Genomic DNA, 16,538 nt, shown 5'->3' with positions numbered 1-16,538 from the left:
AACAAAAGCAGCCCCAGCACTGACTCCTGAGGAACACCACTGAGTATATGGAGAGAAGAGGAAGCTAAATCCCCTACTTGAACACAATGAGATGTATTGGTCAGATGTCAAACCAACGTAGAGCTTGTTCTGACAAGCCAAGAGTGTGAAGCCTCTGTAGTAAAACCTCAGGGTTAACTGTATCGGATGCTTTGGAGAAATGGATAAACAGCTGCACAGTGTTGCTTATTACCCAAAAGATCAATACAATCATTAACCACTTTTAGTGCTGCTGTAGTGATACTATGCATTGTCCTAAAACCAGACAGAGAATGTGATAGAATATCATTCAGTGTTAGCAAGTCCTTCAGTTGTTCACTGACCAAGGCCTCCAGGACCTTGGCCGGTTCAGACACTTTAGATATAGGTCTGTAATTGTTTAACTCTGCCTGGTCACCCCCTTTGAACAATGGCGTAACATAAGCAGACTTCCATATCAAGGGAATATACCCATTATCCAAAGAGATAAGTTAGAGGTGGGACATTAAAATCAACAAATAATTTCAAGAAATAGGGTTCCAGTCGATCTGGACCTGCTGAATTTTTAGGGTCTAGAAGTTTGATAACATTATGCACTTTAGATACAGTAAAATGTTTGAAGTTAAAGGGTTGTGTCATCATCACTGAGATATCTAGATAAGAAACGGAAGAGTTTTCAGGAGAGGCACTAACAGAATTAAATAAAACACCAGGAACACGGTAAGAAAATCCACTTTGCTGCAGGTCCAGCAACTTCAGTTCATGGATGTCCCCCCAGTGGAGGTCGATGGTAGAAAACTCAGCCCTCCTTGGAGCTCTGCAGCTCAGAACGACCACAGCAGAAACATTATTCAAAGTTCAAACAGAAAATCAAACTTTACACGATTGAACTGACATTTCTGAGTCTTTTACAGTTTTTAAGTTTTGTTTTTTTACAAGTTTTTACACAGAATATTGTCTTGAGTTCACAAACTTTTGAGCTGTCTAAAAGTCTTACATCTTCTTCTTCTGCTTCTTGTTCTTCATGTTCTTCTTCTTTCAGATTTTCCCTCTTCAGGGGCCTCCACATCAAGTCATTCTCCTCCATGTCTGTCCTCACTCTGTCCTCTGTCCTCACTCAAACGACCTCCATGTCCTCTCCAACTGCATCCATGTATCTCCTCTTTGTCTTTTTCCTGTCAGCTGCATTTCTAACATCCTTCTACCAATATACCCACTGTCCCTCCTGTGGACATGTCCAAACCACTGTCCCTCCTCTGGACATGTCCAAACCACTGTCCCTCCTGTGGACATGTCCAAACCTTCTCAGTATGGCGTCTGTTGTAAAATGTAAACCTCTTTGTTTTTGCTGCTCACACCAACTGCACATGAAAGTGCAGGGATCGTTGTCTTCTGCTTTAGGACTTTGCAGTTTTCTCTCAGATTTCCACAGAATGGAGAGCTTTCACAGATTCAGCTAAATTTTAGCTCAAAATTTTAATTAATTTTTCAAAATTGGAAGTGAAGGGTCTTTAACTCTTCATATCTTCTACCTAAAACACTGTAGACGTATAAAAACCCGACGTGTGATTATCAAAGTCTTCGGCTGCTCACGGTTCAAGGATTTTATTTAAATTTTTTAAATATCTGATTTATAGTTTTCACACAGGGAGTGGTGGTGCAGAGGTTAGAGAAGGCGGGCCTGTGATCGGAAGATCACCGGTTTGACCCCTCGTACTGACAACATCAAAATGTGGGTGGGAAAGGTGGAGCACCCACACCTACCCCACTCTGTGTCCTTGAGCAAGGCAGTTAACCACCACCATTTGCTCCCCCCTGCACCCTAGACAGCAGCTCTCTGCTCCACACAGAGGGCTGTGGTAGCTCAGTGGTCTGTGGTTGTGTCAGGGAGGACATCCGGCGTAAAAACAATCATCAAGTCTTCGTGCGAGTTAGTTCACTGTGGAGACCCTGAAGAAGGAGCAGCCGGAAAAAAAAAAAAAGCTTTCACACGGTAACATTTTCAGTCTGCGTTTTTCTCCGTCTCTCGTTAACTCGGCAGTCAGGGAACGAGAGACACAGGCGTGTGGTTGCCATGGCGATCCTAATGAGCCACTGGCAGCAGGTTTGAAATTTCTTCGTACATTAACACGTCGGCAGTTGCGCTGCGTCGGCACTCTGCTGAATTCCTTCAGAAATGCTCTAGTTTTCTACTTATTGTCCTAATTATTGCACTTCATGAAGTTTGGTTGATTAACAGCCTACGTGCTGTACGTGTGTGCGTGTGTTGCAGAGACCACACGGAGTGCCCGGTGTCGGCCTGTACGTGTAAATGTATGCAGCTGGACACCACGGGGAACCTGGTGCCTGCGGACAGCAGCTAAACGGGAGACGCGTGCTGCGAACCGAAGCCAAACGCAACCCAGAAGCCAGCGAGAGCGGGTCGACTGCTGCGTCGCTGCGCTGACTGATGGGCACGGGACAGAGGAGCGTCAGCACTGTCCCACTCTGAAGTGGCTGCTCGAAAAGAAACATACTGTTAAGTAATAGTCTAGTGAATGTCGCGTTCTAACAGAGCCCTAAGCAAAGAAGGGAAGCAGAGCGAGCTACTAATGTCAAATCAGAAAGGGAGCAAATGCTAATTTACTGCTCAGTTAATAAAAATCACTCAGGAGAATTTACTAGAGGCTCTGCTGCAATCAGCCTCTTCCAGTCTAACTTGAATAGGGATTCTGCTTTTATATAGTAAAAATAATCGTCTTTGTGAATCAAGGTGTGATCTACATGTGCCAATGTGTCGAAAGTGAGTTTCCTGTTTAATGTCTTTGATGCAAAGCTCTTCACATACCTCATAAAAGTTCAGTTTGGAGCGAGGGACAGACCCAGGGTGACAAACCCTCCTTATGTTACCACCCTCATCAGGCATTGTGTGGGAGGGGTGGCTTTGGGAGTAAAGGATGAGGAATTAGAGAAGCTGGAGGAGGAGGAGGAGGAGTGAAGAAGGGAGGGTGTGCCTGTATTCACCAGCCCACTCCGGGCCTGTGGTCTCTGAAAGAAGCTCCCCAGAACACGGCAGCTGCTCGGCTCTCTGACAAGACCCTCCAGATTGTTCTCCTCATAAAGAACCTCAGCTGCCGGAACACTATCGATTCAAAGAGAGGACGAGAAAACAGACAGCCTGAGCCCCGCACTCCTCCTCCTCCTCCCTTGTGCGACCTCCAGTTATAAAAACTGTCCCCCTCTTTTTATTCTACCCCCCGCCGGTGTCTTAAAACCCCCAAAATCTATGCATACCACACGTGAATTGAAGGATGGGCGCCATCTGTGGGCTAACCGTCCGCTGTAAACCACATTGTACATGTTGTTTGTCTCTTCACTGCCACCTTCCCTGCTCAGCCTCCAACCCACGGACACATTGTAAATGAGAGGCGGCCGCACCAGAGCTGGCTAAATCACTTAGTCATGGAGTGGGTGGGGGGGCGGGGGTGCACGGGAGCCACTGTATGCAGCAGGATTTCTTCCCGGTGTGGGAGGTTTTATAGGCCTGCGTGCCCTTTTGTGAACCGTTTAGGGCTGGAGCTGACAAATTGTTGAGCTGTGTAGCGTCTCGAAAAACAGAGCGGCTGGAATTTCCTTCTTTCAGTTTCTTGTGTTCGCCTTTGAAATAAATCTCCACTGACAAATCGGGAGTGCTGCTGAATGGAGTTTATTTTTGCTTTATGTTTGTATTTGATGGCCTCTAAGTGTTTTTTTTTGTTTTCTGTCGCTGCACAAACGTCCATGAAATCCTCCTCAGACTTGCAGACCAGTAACCGGAGAACATCATTGATTCTGGACATCTGAACCACACCAGCAATTAAACTCTTCTTAGCTCATCTTTGGCTTTCTGCCACAAGCTCTCAGTTCAAGTATACAGTATGGGGATTTTTTCTTAAGTAAATGTACTTGTACATGAAATGATCATCCCTGTTGGCTCAGTTGAGGTTAAGATTTGCTCTTGCCTTAGGGAAACAGCCGTTGACCCACTGTCTCACCACATTCATTGGTTAAACATGTTAAGGCATAAAAGGAATTTGACTCGAGTTTCTAGAAGCCCTCGAAGCATTTCTGCAGCGAACCAGGGACATAAAAAATACTGTATACTCACTCAGACATGGGGGAAGCTTAACAGAAAGGAGCTTAATGCGCCAACAGAGGGCTTCAAACTAAGCTGTTATGTCTGATCAAAAGAGGCGAGTCATGAAATAATCACACAACACAGAGAAATAATGTAAAACAAATAAGTTAGACTTTTTTATTTCATGCCTCTTTCTTTTTTATGGCAGAAAAATAGTAAAATTTATAGTTTTTATGTCATATTGTTGGATAAATATAAATGGATTAATAAAGTAACTTTTAAAACATGAATTCATGTATTTTACTTGTTTTTATTTCTTTAAACCCCAGTCGCCAAAGAAACTAAAGTTTCATAAATGTTGTGACTTTGTGGGAGGGGCTTATGTTTGTAAACTATAAATACTAAAACACATAATCAAAATGTTTGAACAAGCAAGTTTAAATAGAAATTTTGAATTTTTGCTAAAATGCTGAGTGAAATTTGCTTAAGAAGCTTTAACTGAGTTAAAGCCAAAATAAATAGAAACATTAGCTAAAAGCTAAAATAAGCAAAATATTAGACAATTATTAAATGAAGCAAAGAACTAGTTTAAAGATAAAAGTAGAAAAAGCTGGCTAAAACAATAGCTGGAAGCCAAAGTAGCATATTTGTAGCTAAAACCAGTAAAAATAATGCAAAAGGCTAAATAAAAACTAAATACCCCAAATGCTTGGTAATAGTAGCAATTAAAGCTAAACAATAAAAGGTTTGCTTAAAGTGGCTAGAGGCTGGCTGCAAGCTAATAGTGGCCAAATGTTGGCTAAAAGGTAACTTGTGCACAATGGTAGCTAAAACCAGGCAGCACAGTGGCAGAACTGGTAGAGCTGCTGCCTCTCAGCAAGCAGGTCCCTGGTTCAAATCCCAGTCCGGAGGCCTTTCTGGGTGGAGTTTGCATGTTCTCTCCGTGCATGCGTGGGTTTTCTCCGGGTGCTCCGGTTTCTTCTCACAGACCAAAAACATGCATGTTAGTCTGATTGATAACTAAATTATCTCTAGGTGTGAGTGAGCGTGAATGGTTGTTTGTCTCGTTTGTCTCTGTGTCCCTGTGATGGACTGGAGACCTGTCCAGGGTGTCCCCCGTCCCTCGCACAGTGATTGCTGGACATGGGCACCAGTGACCTCCGTGACCCAAAATGGAAGAAGCGGGTAAAGAAAATGGTTGAATGGATGGTAACTAAAACCAATCAAAGGTTATGTAAATGTAAATAAAGACAAGCTAAAAGTAAAAAAAAAGTTTGCTAAAAGTAGAAACGGTTGGCCAAAACAGTAGCTAGGAACTAAAAGTAGCAAAATGGTATCTGAAACCAGCAAAAGGGACTGTAAATGTAGTAAAAGTTGAGCACAAGTAACAAAATGCTAAAAATAGCTAATCATAACAAATGCTAACTAAAAGTAGCAAAAGGTTAGGTAAAAGTTATGAAAAGTTAGCTAAAAGTGACAAACGATTTACTAAAAATTAAAATTAACAAAGGGCTTCTTAAAACTAGCATAAGACATAAAACAGCAAGTACATCTCAAAGATACTGAGGATCTCATTGCATTTCTATGCAGAAAGTATTTGTGAATGGTTAAATATTTTAAAAACTATTAAAGTTACAAAGAACAAGTCGCTGAATGAGCAGAAGCAGTTAGTTTGCAGATAAATGTACAGAAACACTCCATTTTACTTTTAAAAACCTTTGAACACAATGGAACGTACTGCAAATGTGATTGGCTGAAAGTGACGCCCGTAAGCCAACGAGAACCAATCAGCGACCACACTGCGCTCATTAAATGACCAATCAGAAGCCGCAGCATGAGGGCCTTAAAACCCCGCCCACCGCCACCAGCCACTAGTCTGGCTGATAAACTGTCAAGTGAGTGAACAGGATGGGGAAGACAGAAGAGCTGCGAAACACGAATTAATTTGTTAAAAGAAGTAGGAAAAACTACTTTAAAGTTACCCATGTCATGTTTGGAGTTTACGACGGCATGTATTAGTGTCTCACAGGTAAGTTTGTTTCAAAATAAACCCTGTTTTGAGGCCTTTTGCCCCTTGAAACGCACGAGTTGAGTTTTTGTTGAAGGAAGCTAACGTTTCTCGCTAACGGGCTGATGTTTATCTTAACCGCCCTCCTACAACCACCTCCTCCGAGCAGCAGCGAGCAGACTGGGCAGCCGAACGTGTTTTTCACCGAGATAAGACTTTGAGCAGCCAGTTTCGGAGGATGTCAACCCCGAGCAGTAACTCTCTCCAGCAGCCGAGAGTGAGGCGCAGCAACGCGGGTTCTCCCGGGTCGTTCAACAACGGCAGCTGCCGCTTGCACCCCATCCGAGCCACCGTACCCTACCAGCTCCTGCGTGGGGGTCCGAGCAGCCCGACCCGGGCTCAAGCCCTGTACGCCGGAGCCAACCGGCTCTCGACCAGTCCCCCCTCCAGTCCGCCGCTCGGCCCAGGAAGTGCAAATGTGAAGCAAAGACTGTCCCCCGAACACAAGGAGTCGTCCTGCCCCCCAGGCTCTCCAGTTTCCAGAGGTAAAAACACTTCATCACCACGTGCGCGTCTCATGGTGGCTTGTGTTGCCACTGCTTGGTGAATGCGTTTGCATGTAAAACACGTTAAAATATGAGCTAAGCCTGGAGCAAACGTGGCGTTGCTACCTGTGATGAGACTCATGAAGAGAGTGGCTCTGGCTGTTGGCTCATGTGCACTTCTGAAAAGGAGAGGATTAAAGACTTGGCAGAGAGACATGTTGCCACTTGTGATCTGGCCAATTTACCCTCAGTAGAAACTCCACTGAGCCAAAGTTCAGACCTAACTGCTTACGTTCAGCATGAAAGACTGGGCACCAATCAAGTGATTTCAATCTGGGTTGAAAGAAATTAAAACTTTAGGATAATTTGTCTTGAATTACCAGTGCGCAATGTGAAAAATTGTCATGTCACAAAAATGTCTCAATTTCTACATATATTTAGAGACTACCGTGACGGTTCAAGGTTCTTAGTCATTCGCATCATTACATGTGGTACATGAGGTGGAAAGAAATTGTGTACCCAAGGTCCCAGTTACACCAAAAATAGCAAAAAAATATAACGTATAAAAAGAAACTGTATTGAACTTTCAGGAAAAGTTCTGATTGAAATGGTCAGAAGCTTTTTCACCAGTTAGGACGATATCAATCAGTTCATATTTAATTTAACTATTTGTTCACCTCAAACGTTGAGTTAATTACTGCCTACCTACTTAATTTTGCTGGGGGGGGGATGCTGACGAATCAAATTAGTTCATTTTTGGAATATACGTCTTATAAATGTGATCCAACAGTCTGGTAGATTGATGAAAAAGTAGTTTTGCACTTTCAAGAATACAAATTTAGTTCATGCAAACGTTCAGAATTATGCTATTGGCTCAAATAGTTTGTAAACATCTCCTGTAGATGAAGAACTGAATTAAAGGTAAGTTTCCTATTTATGAAAAATGCAGATTCCTACTATTCCAACCCACTGACCAAGAATTTTGTTTAGGGGATGGCCCTGCCAGGTAGGAAAATCACAAATTTAGTGGTTGAAACCAAGACTGCAGCTGAGTCAGCACTGAGCGTAGCAGACCTGCAGCATGTGATACCCCTCACTACTATGATGCCACACTTAACGGAGAGCAGCTTTGTGATATTTCGTGCTCAGCCCGTTCTTAGAAGTGTTATGGATTTACAGTGAAGGAGGTTATGAGAGTCCAGGAGCTTTAAATCACCATTTCTCCACTAAATCTTGTTTATGCAGCCTCTTCTCTCGGGTAATATTGACACTGTGGCCTGTCATTTGTTTGCAACGTCTTTCCACAATCCAGAACTGCACAACTTTTTGTTTCGTGTTGCAGGACAGACACAGTTTTCTCTACAAAACGCACACATGACCGCCGGTTGCCTGGTGATTGTTTAAAACGTTGATATGGAGTTGTGTGAATACAGCTTATGCCTGTTCTGTTAACTTCAGTGGTTCTTTCTGCATCATCAGCCAAACCAGACCTTCTTCCATTAGGCACACAGAGTAGCTTCTCCTCTTACCTTTTTAACCACAATGGCTCTGCTCCTGTCTTTGTGGTCTTTGTGTTGAGTAATTTTGTGCTTGTGCAGACTTCACATTCTTCAGTTCTTTGAACAATATGACCTCCAGCCTTGACCAGCGTACCATGCCGGGCAGGAAGCAAAGTCTCTTCCATACACAACTAAGAAGTCAGATTTACCAGGCCAGATTAATTTTGTCCCAGTCTGGCCAGGTATTGGTGTTGATTTCCTACTCCAGCAGCATGCCACACATACCTCAGTCCTCTGAGACAACCTCTAACCCAGACCAGTGTCTCATGTCAGTGGAGGCTAGACCTTCCTTCATGGCTGTGGCCTCAAAAAAATCCAAATACTGATGAGAAGCCTCAGATGATGACTTATCAGTGAGGATCTCGGTGGTGGTTAAGATTAAACATGGCTAAAACCATACAAAAGTAACAATAAGAGGATTATTTTGTTCTTCACTGTACCCAGGTAGATGTTCAAGAAGCAGCAGGTGCCTGCTTCTCACTAACTCATTAACGGTTTCAACTCGTGGCACGACTGGAGAACACGTCGTCGTAAAGATCTTCTGCACTCTGTCCAGATGGTTCAGAAGTTATGAGAAATGTTGCGTCAGAAGTATATTTCTCAATTTGACCTTTTTGGTTGACCTTCATGACGTCGGCCTCCTACCACACCGTCCTCACAACGTGGCGTCTGAATCGGAGCAGCTGTGCTGTTTTCTGTTCCTTGTCTGTACGTAACAGTTTGTGTGATTTGGCTTGTTTCGAGGATAGTCACGAGTTTTAAAGCTCTTCTTCGAGGTTAACCTGGAGAACTGGTCTACATACAGGACTATGTAAAGGTCTTGAGCCCCACCTCCCAAGTTCATACCTCATAAAAACCCTGTAATCTTTTCTTAAGCAATTTTTCTTTTAACGTAGGATAATTGTTCGCTCATTTTGGGCCAAGTTTTATTTTTTTTTCTGGTTTGTAATTTTGGTAATCCTGTTGCTCAGTTCTCTTGACAGGATAAAGTTAGGGGAAACATTGATATCGATAACTTTTAAATAAATAGAAAAGCAGCTTCAGGAGAACAGTTTGGGTTTATTTTGCTTCAGTTTGCCATAAAGTAAATGTTGATTTCACAATGAAATAAATTCAGTTTCATCGCATCGTTCTTCATGATATGGGTCAGAAAAGACTTGTGCCCTTCAACTTGACACAATATTTTCAGTCCTATCCACTTATTTACTCACTATTGCTAGGTAGGAATGCGCGATATAAACGGTACACGGTAGAAACGATAGACGTTAAGTCTACGATAGAGATCTGTCTTCTACCGGCTAACCGCAGTAATGCTGTCTGAAGTAAAATAAGAGCTGTCAGTTTAATATTTACTTTTTTTAGTTGAAAACTGTGCGCAAGTGGTGTTAAAGTCTTCTTCGAGAGCTAAGTAGCGAAGCTACAAGCTAGCTATGGCCGGCTTGCCGTAGAGTTGCCGTATTCTGACGCATGCGCAAAACGCTGTTCCGTCGAAAGTTAAAGTAATCGTTGGTTAGCTTTAGAGAAACCTGATCTGTGAAAAGAACTCCGTGTTGTGTGATTTTACTGCGAGACCCTCTGGTCAAAGCCACAGACTCATTTTGTGTCAGCTCTCCATTAAAGCTGAAGGAGTCGCCCACTAGAGGTTTGGAGGGTGAAGTGTTTCAGTTGCTGCTCTGTTGCTGTTCATTTATAAAGTGAGACTGGAAACTGTTAAGAGTTAACGACATATTATTTTGTTTAAAACATATGGCTAAAACTACATTTGATCTTTTGCACTGTTTTGCACTACAAGAAAGAAGCCTAAAACTCTCTGGACCTAGTAGTGGAATTTTTTTAATTCAAAATGTATGATGGCAAAAGGACACCCTATGCTTTTTAAAAAATTCCTTTTACATATTGCGATATATATTGTTATCGCCACCCTTCACAATACATATCGTGATATGAATTTTATGCCATATCGCACATTCCTATTGCTAGGTCTGAAGATCGAAGGTCCTGAGTCGGCTGCCCTGCCCCATCACCATCTCGGCCCATATTAAACCAATAATTGACGATTTTTGCTTTTCTTTCCATTAAAGGCTAAAATAAGAAATCACTATCTCTTTGTGATGTTTTTTTATGGTCTTTGCTTTAGTTGTGCTAATTCCACTTGAAAATGCCTGACAAAGTTATTTCCAGTTTAAAAAACAACCCTTGTCTGCTAGGCGTGGCTTCAGTTAGAATTACAGTAAATTTCTTGGAAGGTTTCTGAATTTTTGTGGATTTTTGTTCAGTGTTTCTAGGATCAAGCAAAAAAAGCTGTGGATTTTTGTTTTCCAACACTCTGTGAAACCCCACAGGAAGCAGTCATGCTATGGTTTACCCATCTGAACCACATGTTTGTTTTTATATTTGCCTCTGCCCTACAGTTAATAAACCACCCATTTAAAACCCTGGAAACATGGAGACTTTTTCACCGCCTGCTGAATGTCTTGTGAGAGAAAAGCTCATGTTAAAATTCAGCCTGAAAAGTATTCCTTTAAAGTCACAGCATCATGTTCTTACTGAAATCAGCAGATGGACTGCTTTGATGTCTTTCACATTGTTTCTTTTTTTCTCATAAGGAGATTATTGAAGTCTGGCTAATGTGGGGGCAATGGAAAATAACCACAATCCCAGTTGTGGGAGCTCTGGCTTGGCCTATATCAATATTGATAGAAATGTAGCCTGCTTCCCGTGTCTGCATTGCTTCAGGGAATTTGACTGCAGACCAGTGAGCTTACTTAGGCAATACCTTTGGGTGGCTGGGCTTGTGTATTTTGTGCACAAAGAACAACAATGAGCGGTCCTGTAGCTCTGAGACCGAGGTGCCGCGTGTAGATGCATTAGTCTGTGTGTGTTTTATGTACGAGTGTTGGAAAGACCTTAGCTTTAGCCTGCTCAGACTAGAAGGAGACAAATTTCATTTTGCGTGAAAGCTGAGCGCGGCTGTAATCTGCAGAACAGGCTAAAACTAAGTTGGTAAAGAGGCTCAACACTAGCTAAATGCTAATGGAAGCAAAGGACTAGCTAAAAGCCAAAAATTGTAAAGCTCTAGCCAAAAGTTTAAAGTAACAAAAGTAAAACTAATTATAGCAAAAGCTAGTTAAGTGGCCAAAGGCTAGCTAAACATTGCAACAATTCAGCTGATAGACAAAAGTAGTAAAATGCTGACTTGTTGCATTAAAAGCATAAAGTAGCAAGAAGATGGCTAAATTTAGCAAACGCCTAGATAAAAGCTAAAGGTAACACTATAGTATCTAGAAGGAAAAAGTTTCAAAAGGCTAGATAAATGTATCAAAAAGTTGTCTGACAGCTAAAGGTAGTGAAGTACTAGCTTGTTGTAGAAGATGATAGCTTAACATCTGAAAGTAGCACAATGTTAGTTAAAAGCTCTAACTAGCAAAATGATATTTAAAATAACAAAAAAGGTTGAACTGTGTCATCTGGACCAGTTTCTTTAAGTGAGAAAGATATTTAAAATAGCAAAAGGATGGTTAAGTGTTCAAAGGTTTGCCTGAAGCGAAAAGTATTTAAAGGCTAGACCAAAGCTAAAGAAAATTTAAAAAAAGATAAAGTTAGCTAGAAGCTAAAAGCTGAGTGGTAGTTAAAAACTAAAAGCAACATTTAAAGAAAAGTAAAGCCGGTACAATGAAGCTGAAGATTTCAGAGAGACTGAAATAATTGTAGCAATTTGTAAATGTCAATATTTTGAAAAGCACAAAAGTCTGAACCAACAGTCATTGCACCCAGCGCCTGATCGAGCTGAGCGTTCAGCCAGTCTCACACCTTTGAGTCTGACTCATTGTTTTGCAACAACACAAACAGCTGTTGTCATTACGTACCCGTTTTAATTCAGAGGGTAGCTGCAGCCTCGATGCTCTCAAACATTTATTCTCAGGTCGGATGTTTTATTGTCTTCTGTTTGTTCTCAACACTGCGTGCCTCAGCAGGAATATTGTGTGGATGCAGGCAGTATTGATGTGCGTTAGCGGTGTGGTGGTTTGAGTTCTTATGTGGGTGGTGTATGCTTCACTGCTCTAGGTCATAGCAGATTTCTCTCATACCATCAGATACTCCTGCTCATCCATCTGCTCCAGGGCTGGGCTCTCCTCCTCGCTAACAGTTCAGATGTCAGAAAAACAGTTCACAGTTTGAAAACACGACGGGATCGAGGTCAAACTCGTCTCAATAAAACACGTTTAATTGTAGTAGTATTAAAACAGGGGCATGGATAGTGTTGCAGTTTATTTTTAGGTGGGACCTTGGTAACGACCACATTTTGTAGCCATGTCTTTTTTTTTTTTTTGTAAAGCCAGAATGTACTCGGGGTCCTGTTTGACAGGGACTAATAATGCAATTGTGTTCAAGGTTTTTCTTTTTTATGGAGGTTGTTGTGTCTCTCTAATAATGGCCCCTAGTTCTTGGTTTCTTATTTGTACTAAAAAATTAAAAAACAGATGCACACGACAGAAACCTGAACCAGAATTAAACTATTTATTTTTATATATTCACAGCAGAAAGATCCAAGATACAAGTACGAAGTTCTAGTGCCATCCGAAGGGCATCGTCTTTGGATGCCATCACTGGGCCATACCTCACGGGCCAGTGGCCTCGGGACTCCCATGGACACTACCCCTCCTGTATGAAAGACAAAGCCACGCAGGTACTGACCATTCACAGCACCCAACGGTAGCTGGCATTGTTTTTTTAATTATTGCCATTAACGGCAGGCTATCATATTGTTGCCTGTGTCGACATCTTTCTTTGTCTGTTAGCAAAATACCTCATGTGCCACTGGACAGATTTTATTTGATGCACATTTACAACCGATAACCTTTTTGAAGTCAACCTGATTTAAGATGGCTGCCACAGCTAATTGGCTTTAGTGACCATGACTTGGTCAGTTGTACAGATACTGAGCCAAGTGTGGATTAATATGTCAAATATTTTGTTATACATCATTAATATAAAGCTCAGTGGGCTGTGCTTGTAATCCTGAGGTTGTGGGTTCGAGCCCAGGTTGCGTCAGGAAGGGCATCCGGCGTAAAATAAATGGCCAAATCTTTCATGCAAGTTTGCTCGCTGTGGTGACCCCTGAAGAAGAGAGCAGCGGAAAGTAATATTTGGTGTGGTAGTTGCTGAGAGTCATTGCCATCACGTAATCTGAGTGCAAACAAGTCATGCTGGTTTGTTTCGAACCCTGGACGCAAAGGGGCAGGCAGCATGCAAATTGTTTTTCAAAGAATGCTACTCGTATTTTTGATAGCCTTTCTTTGTAGTACCTGGTAATATTGGACTTGTCTGGTATAAATAAGCCTTTACCTTTGTAATCTGCATCTCTGCATACATTAAATAGGCAGTTGCCTTTTTATAAAATAAAATAAAAACCTTGAGTTTGTGTAGTAATTTTAAGTTTCACGTGTTGTTATGGCCAGGCTTTCTTGATGATTAAATCAAACATTGTCCAACCGTTACAAATGTTCTCTGCAAATTATTTTATTCACACTCTGAAACTTTGAAATGTACAAAATGATCTGGTTAAAACAAAACGGGAAGATTTCTTCAATATATTTGGGTGAATGGCTGAAAGTGTTTGGTTCCACATGGCATTGCACATCATCAGGGGAACAGAGAAGCCTGACACACCGGTAATACAACAAAAGCCACGGCCGTTATTTGTCTCCGTCTTCTACTGCTCATCTGCAGTCAAGTTACACGGGCAACATGTCTGGGGGGGAATCCCAGACCTCCCTCTCCCCAGCAACACTCCAGGTCCTCCTGGAGGATCCCAAGTTGTTCCCAGGCCATAGAGGATATATAATCCCTCCAGTGAGTTCTGGGTCTGCCCTGGATTACCTTCCCAGTTGGGCATATCTGGAAACCCTCCAAAGGGAGGCGTCCAGGAGGCATGCTAATCAAATGACCAAACCACCTCAAATGACTTGTTTCAATGCAGAGGAGCAGCAGCTCTACTCTGCACCTCCACCCGCAGATGAGAGAGCTCCTCACCCCATCTCTAAGGCTGACCCTGGATACCCTACAAAGGAAGCTAAATCCAGCTTTTTGTGTCCAGGATCTTGTTCTTTTATTTAGGATCCATAGATCTTGACCACATGTGAGGGTTGGATTGTAGACAGACCAGTAAATCAAGAGCTTTGCTTTCGACTCAGCTCTTTCTTCACCAGACTGACCAAAGCAACGCCTTCATTACTGAGAACAAGGCTCTAATCCGTTGAGCCATCTCCCGCTCCATTTACCATCACCCAACAAGGTGATCAGATACAGATACTCCTTCACCTGAGGCAAATTTATTAGTCAAGTCAAATTCTTGAAGTTTGTTGTGATTTGACTAATTATACATAGAATCATTGTACTGCACCTCCGTGGTCCGATGAGGAAGAAGCAGGTAAAAGATTATGGCTGAATCATTGTACTATAAATATATTTTACAGTTCCTTATTGGAGAAGGAGCGTTTGGTAAAATAAAATCTTCCATTTGCATCAAATGGGTTGTTCAGGAAAAGATAAATCTTTGTCTGTAATATCTAAAGCAGTGTAATAATAATGTGCTGATTGTGTTTCGCTCCATGTGCTTTATGAGTTGTAGTTGGTCACAGGTTTTCCTGAAAATGTATCTGATATTATTATTATTTGGCCATAATGCCTGTTTAATCGCTAAATGTTACTACCTTCACTGATCCCGTGTAAAATGATTCCAGTTTGGAGTGCCAGAAATAAGTACTGGTTTCTCCTAATGTGGCTGCTGAACACCAGAGACTGCTACAGTAATTGGTGGACAGCAGCGGTGTCAGCGCCGGTCCAGTGTCTTAGAAATTCTATCACTGCATCAATATTTTCATATCCAACACGTTTAAGATCCATGGGCTTTACATTTAGCCTGACCACAGTGTTATTGGTTAGCAGGCCATACATAATTATCCATGAGTCCTGCTGTGCAGGTTTATTCAAATAGCTTAATTTTTGTCTGGTGGGGGGGTTGCAGTGGTTTACAATTATGAATAAATATTGAATATGTATGATTTCAATGAGCGCAGCTCTCCTTGTTGCCAACAGAAGCCTTTTTATGTGACTGAATGAACACCGCAAAGTCTAATTTACATGGGCTTCATCCCTTTACCCCTCATTTGCCTCGAGTTTCTTTGTTTGTAGGCTGAGGAAGTGGCGAGGGGGGGCTTGTGAGATTTCTTGAAGAGGCTGTGTGCAAAGTAAACACCTCTAATTACAGTGTTCCTGTGTAGATCTGGAAAGTATGGAAAATCAGTTTAATTACTTTAGCCTGGAAAATGTTAGGATACAAAACCATCTGGGAACACAAGTGCTGTTATCTTTATGTATTTAATGTTTCTGGTGGCACATCGTGATACTCGCCCGTCCTGGTGAAATTGCCTCGGCCTCGTTTCCAGCTACTACTTTTAAAAATCTGAATGAACGCAGACTAGTATAAACCCATTAAGGAAACTTGTGTGTTTAAAGAGCGGAAGGTTTTGATGGAAAACATTTGACTATGTGGTATTAATGTAAAAGACTGTGACACACTTGTCCTTCCTTGAGTGTTTAAATGCTCCCCTAAGGATAGTGGGAAACCACTTCCTGTTAACAAGTTCTGCCCGAGCCCTGCTCTTTTCATAAGACAACGGCAGAAAGCAGCAGACAAAAGGTCCCTGGTCTCTTTTGTTTTGTATTTCGTAAGTTCAAGACGGCCTCTCCTTTGAGCTGTAATACAACTCCACATGGAGGTGAAGCTGTTTGCACCTGTCCCTGAGGCGAGGCTAGGAGAAATCCCACTGCTTGCCACCTGGCCCTCATGGCTGCCTGCCTTTTGTGTGGGAGTTGAGAAGAAGAGGGTCCATACATATGCTAATCACTGTTCCAGGATGGGTCTGCAGGCCGTAGGCCCTGTGGTTGCAGAACACAGAGAATATCTGCATGAAGATTAGGACCGCCACACCGACTCGACTTTAAAAGAACAAGCACACACACTAAAGCAGACGGATCAAATGGTGTGTGCTGCCTCGTACTCTCATTTTAAAAATTACTTTTATTGCGGATTGTAGAAATTTGCCATTTGACCACTGATAAATGAATGCTGTTTTTTTTGTTTTTTTTTTCAAACAATGCAAATTTAAATGCTCCCTCTAAAAATTTGCATAGTTAGGCTTGGATCTAATAAGACACCCCCCCCCACACACACACACACACACACCGTATGTGATTCTATTTTTCCCTATCCATTGTGCTGATTTTGGGATCATTGTCCTATTTATATC

At 42.1% G+C, this 16,538-nt stretch overlaps 2 protein-coding genes across 2 annotated transcripts in view; both read left to right on the top strand.

Annotated features, from left to right (window-relative positions):
- mios (missing oocyte, meiosis regulator, homolog (Drosophila)) overlaps window positions 1-2,709 on the top strand; it is a 17,604-nt gene extending 14,895 nt beyond the window's left edge. Inside the window, exon 11 of the mRNA XM_037676703.1 lies at window positions 2,291-2,709. Within this exon, the coding sequence (XP_037532631.1) occupies window positions 2,291-2,381 (91 nt within the window). The 3' untranslated portion in view covers window positions 2,382-2,709. The remainder of the gene's footprint in view (window positions 1-2,290) is intronic.
- A 3,284-nt stretch (window positions 2,710-5,993) lies between these two features.
- LOC119409799 (glucocorticoid-induced transcript 1 protein) overlaps window positions 5,994-16,538 on the top strand; it is a 31,661-nt gene continuing 21,116 nt past the window's right edge. Inside the window, exons 1-3 of the mRNA XM_037676702.1 lie at window positions 5,994-6,143; window positions 6,292-6,667; window positions 12,765-12,913. Coding sequence (XP_037532630.1) covers window positions 6,099-6,143; window positions 6,292-6,667; window positions 12,765-12,913 — 570 coding nt within the window. The 5' untranslated portion in view covers window positions 5,994-6,098. The remainder of the gene's footprint in view (window positions 6,144-6,291; window positions 6,668-12,764; window positions 12,914-16,538) is intronic.

Source organism: Nematolebias whitei, chromosome 5, assembly GCF_014905685.2.
Source record: "Nematolebias whitei isolate Nwh7 chromosome 5, NemWhi1, whole genome shotgun sequence".
In the NCBI taxonomy this organism is placed as follows: Eukaryota; Metazoa; Chordata; class Actinopteri; order Cyprinodontiformes; family Rivulidae; genus Nematolebias; species Nematolebias whitei.
This window is presented reverse-complemented; position numbering and strand designations above follow the sequence as displayed.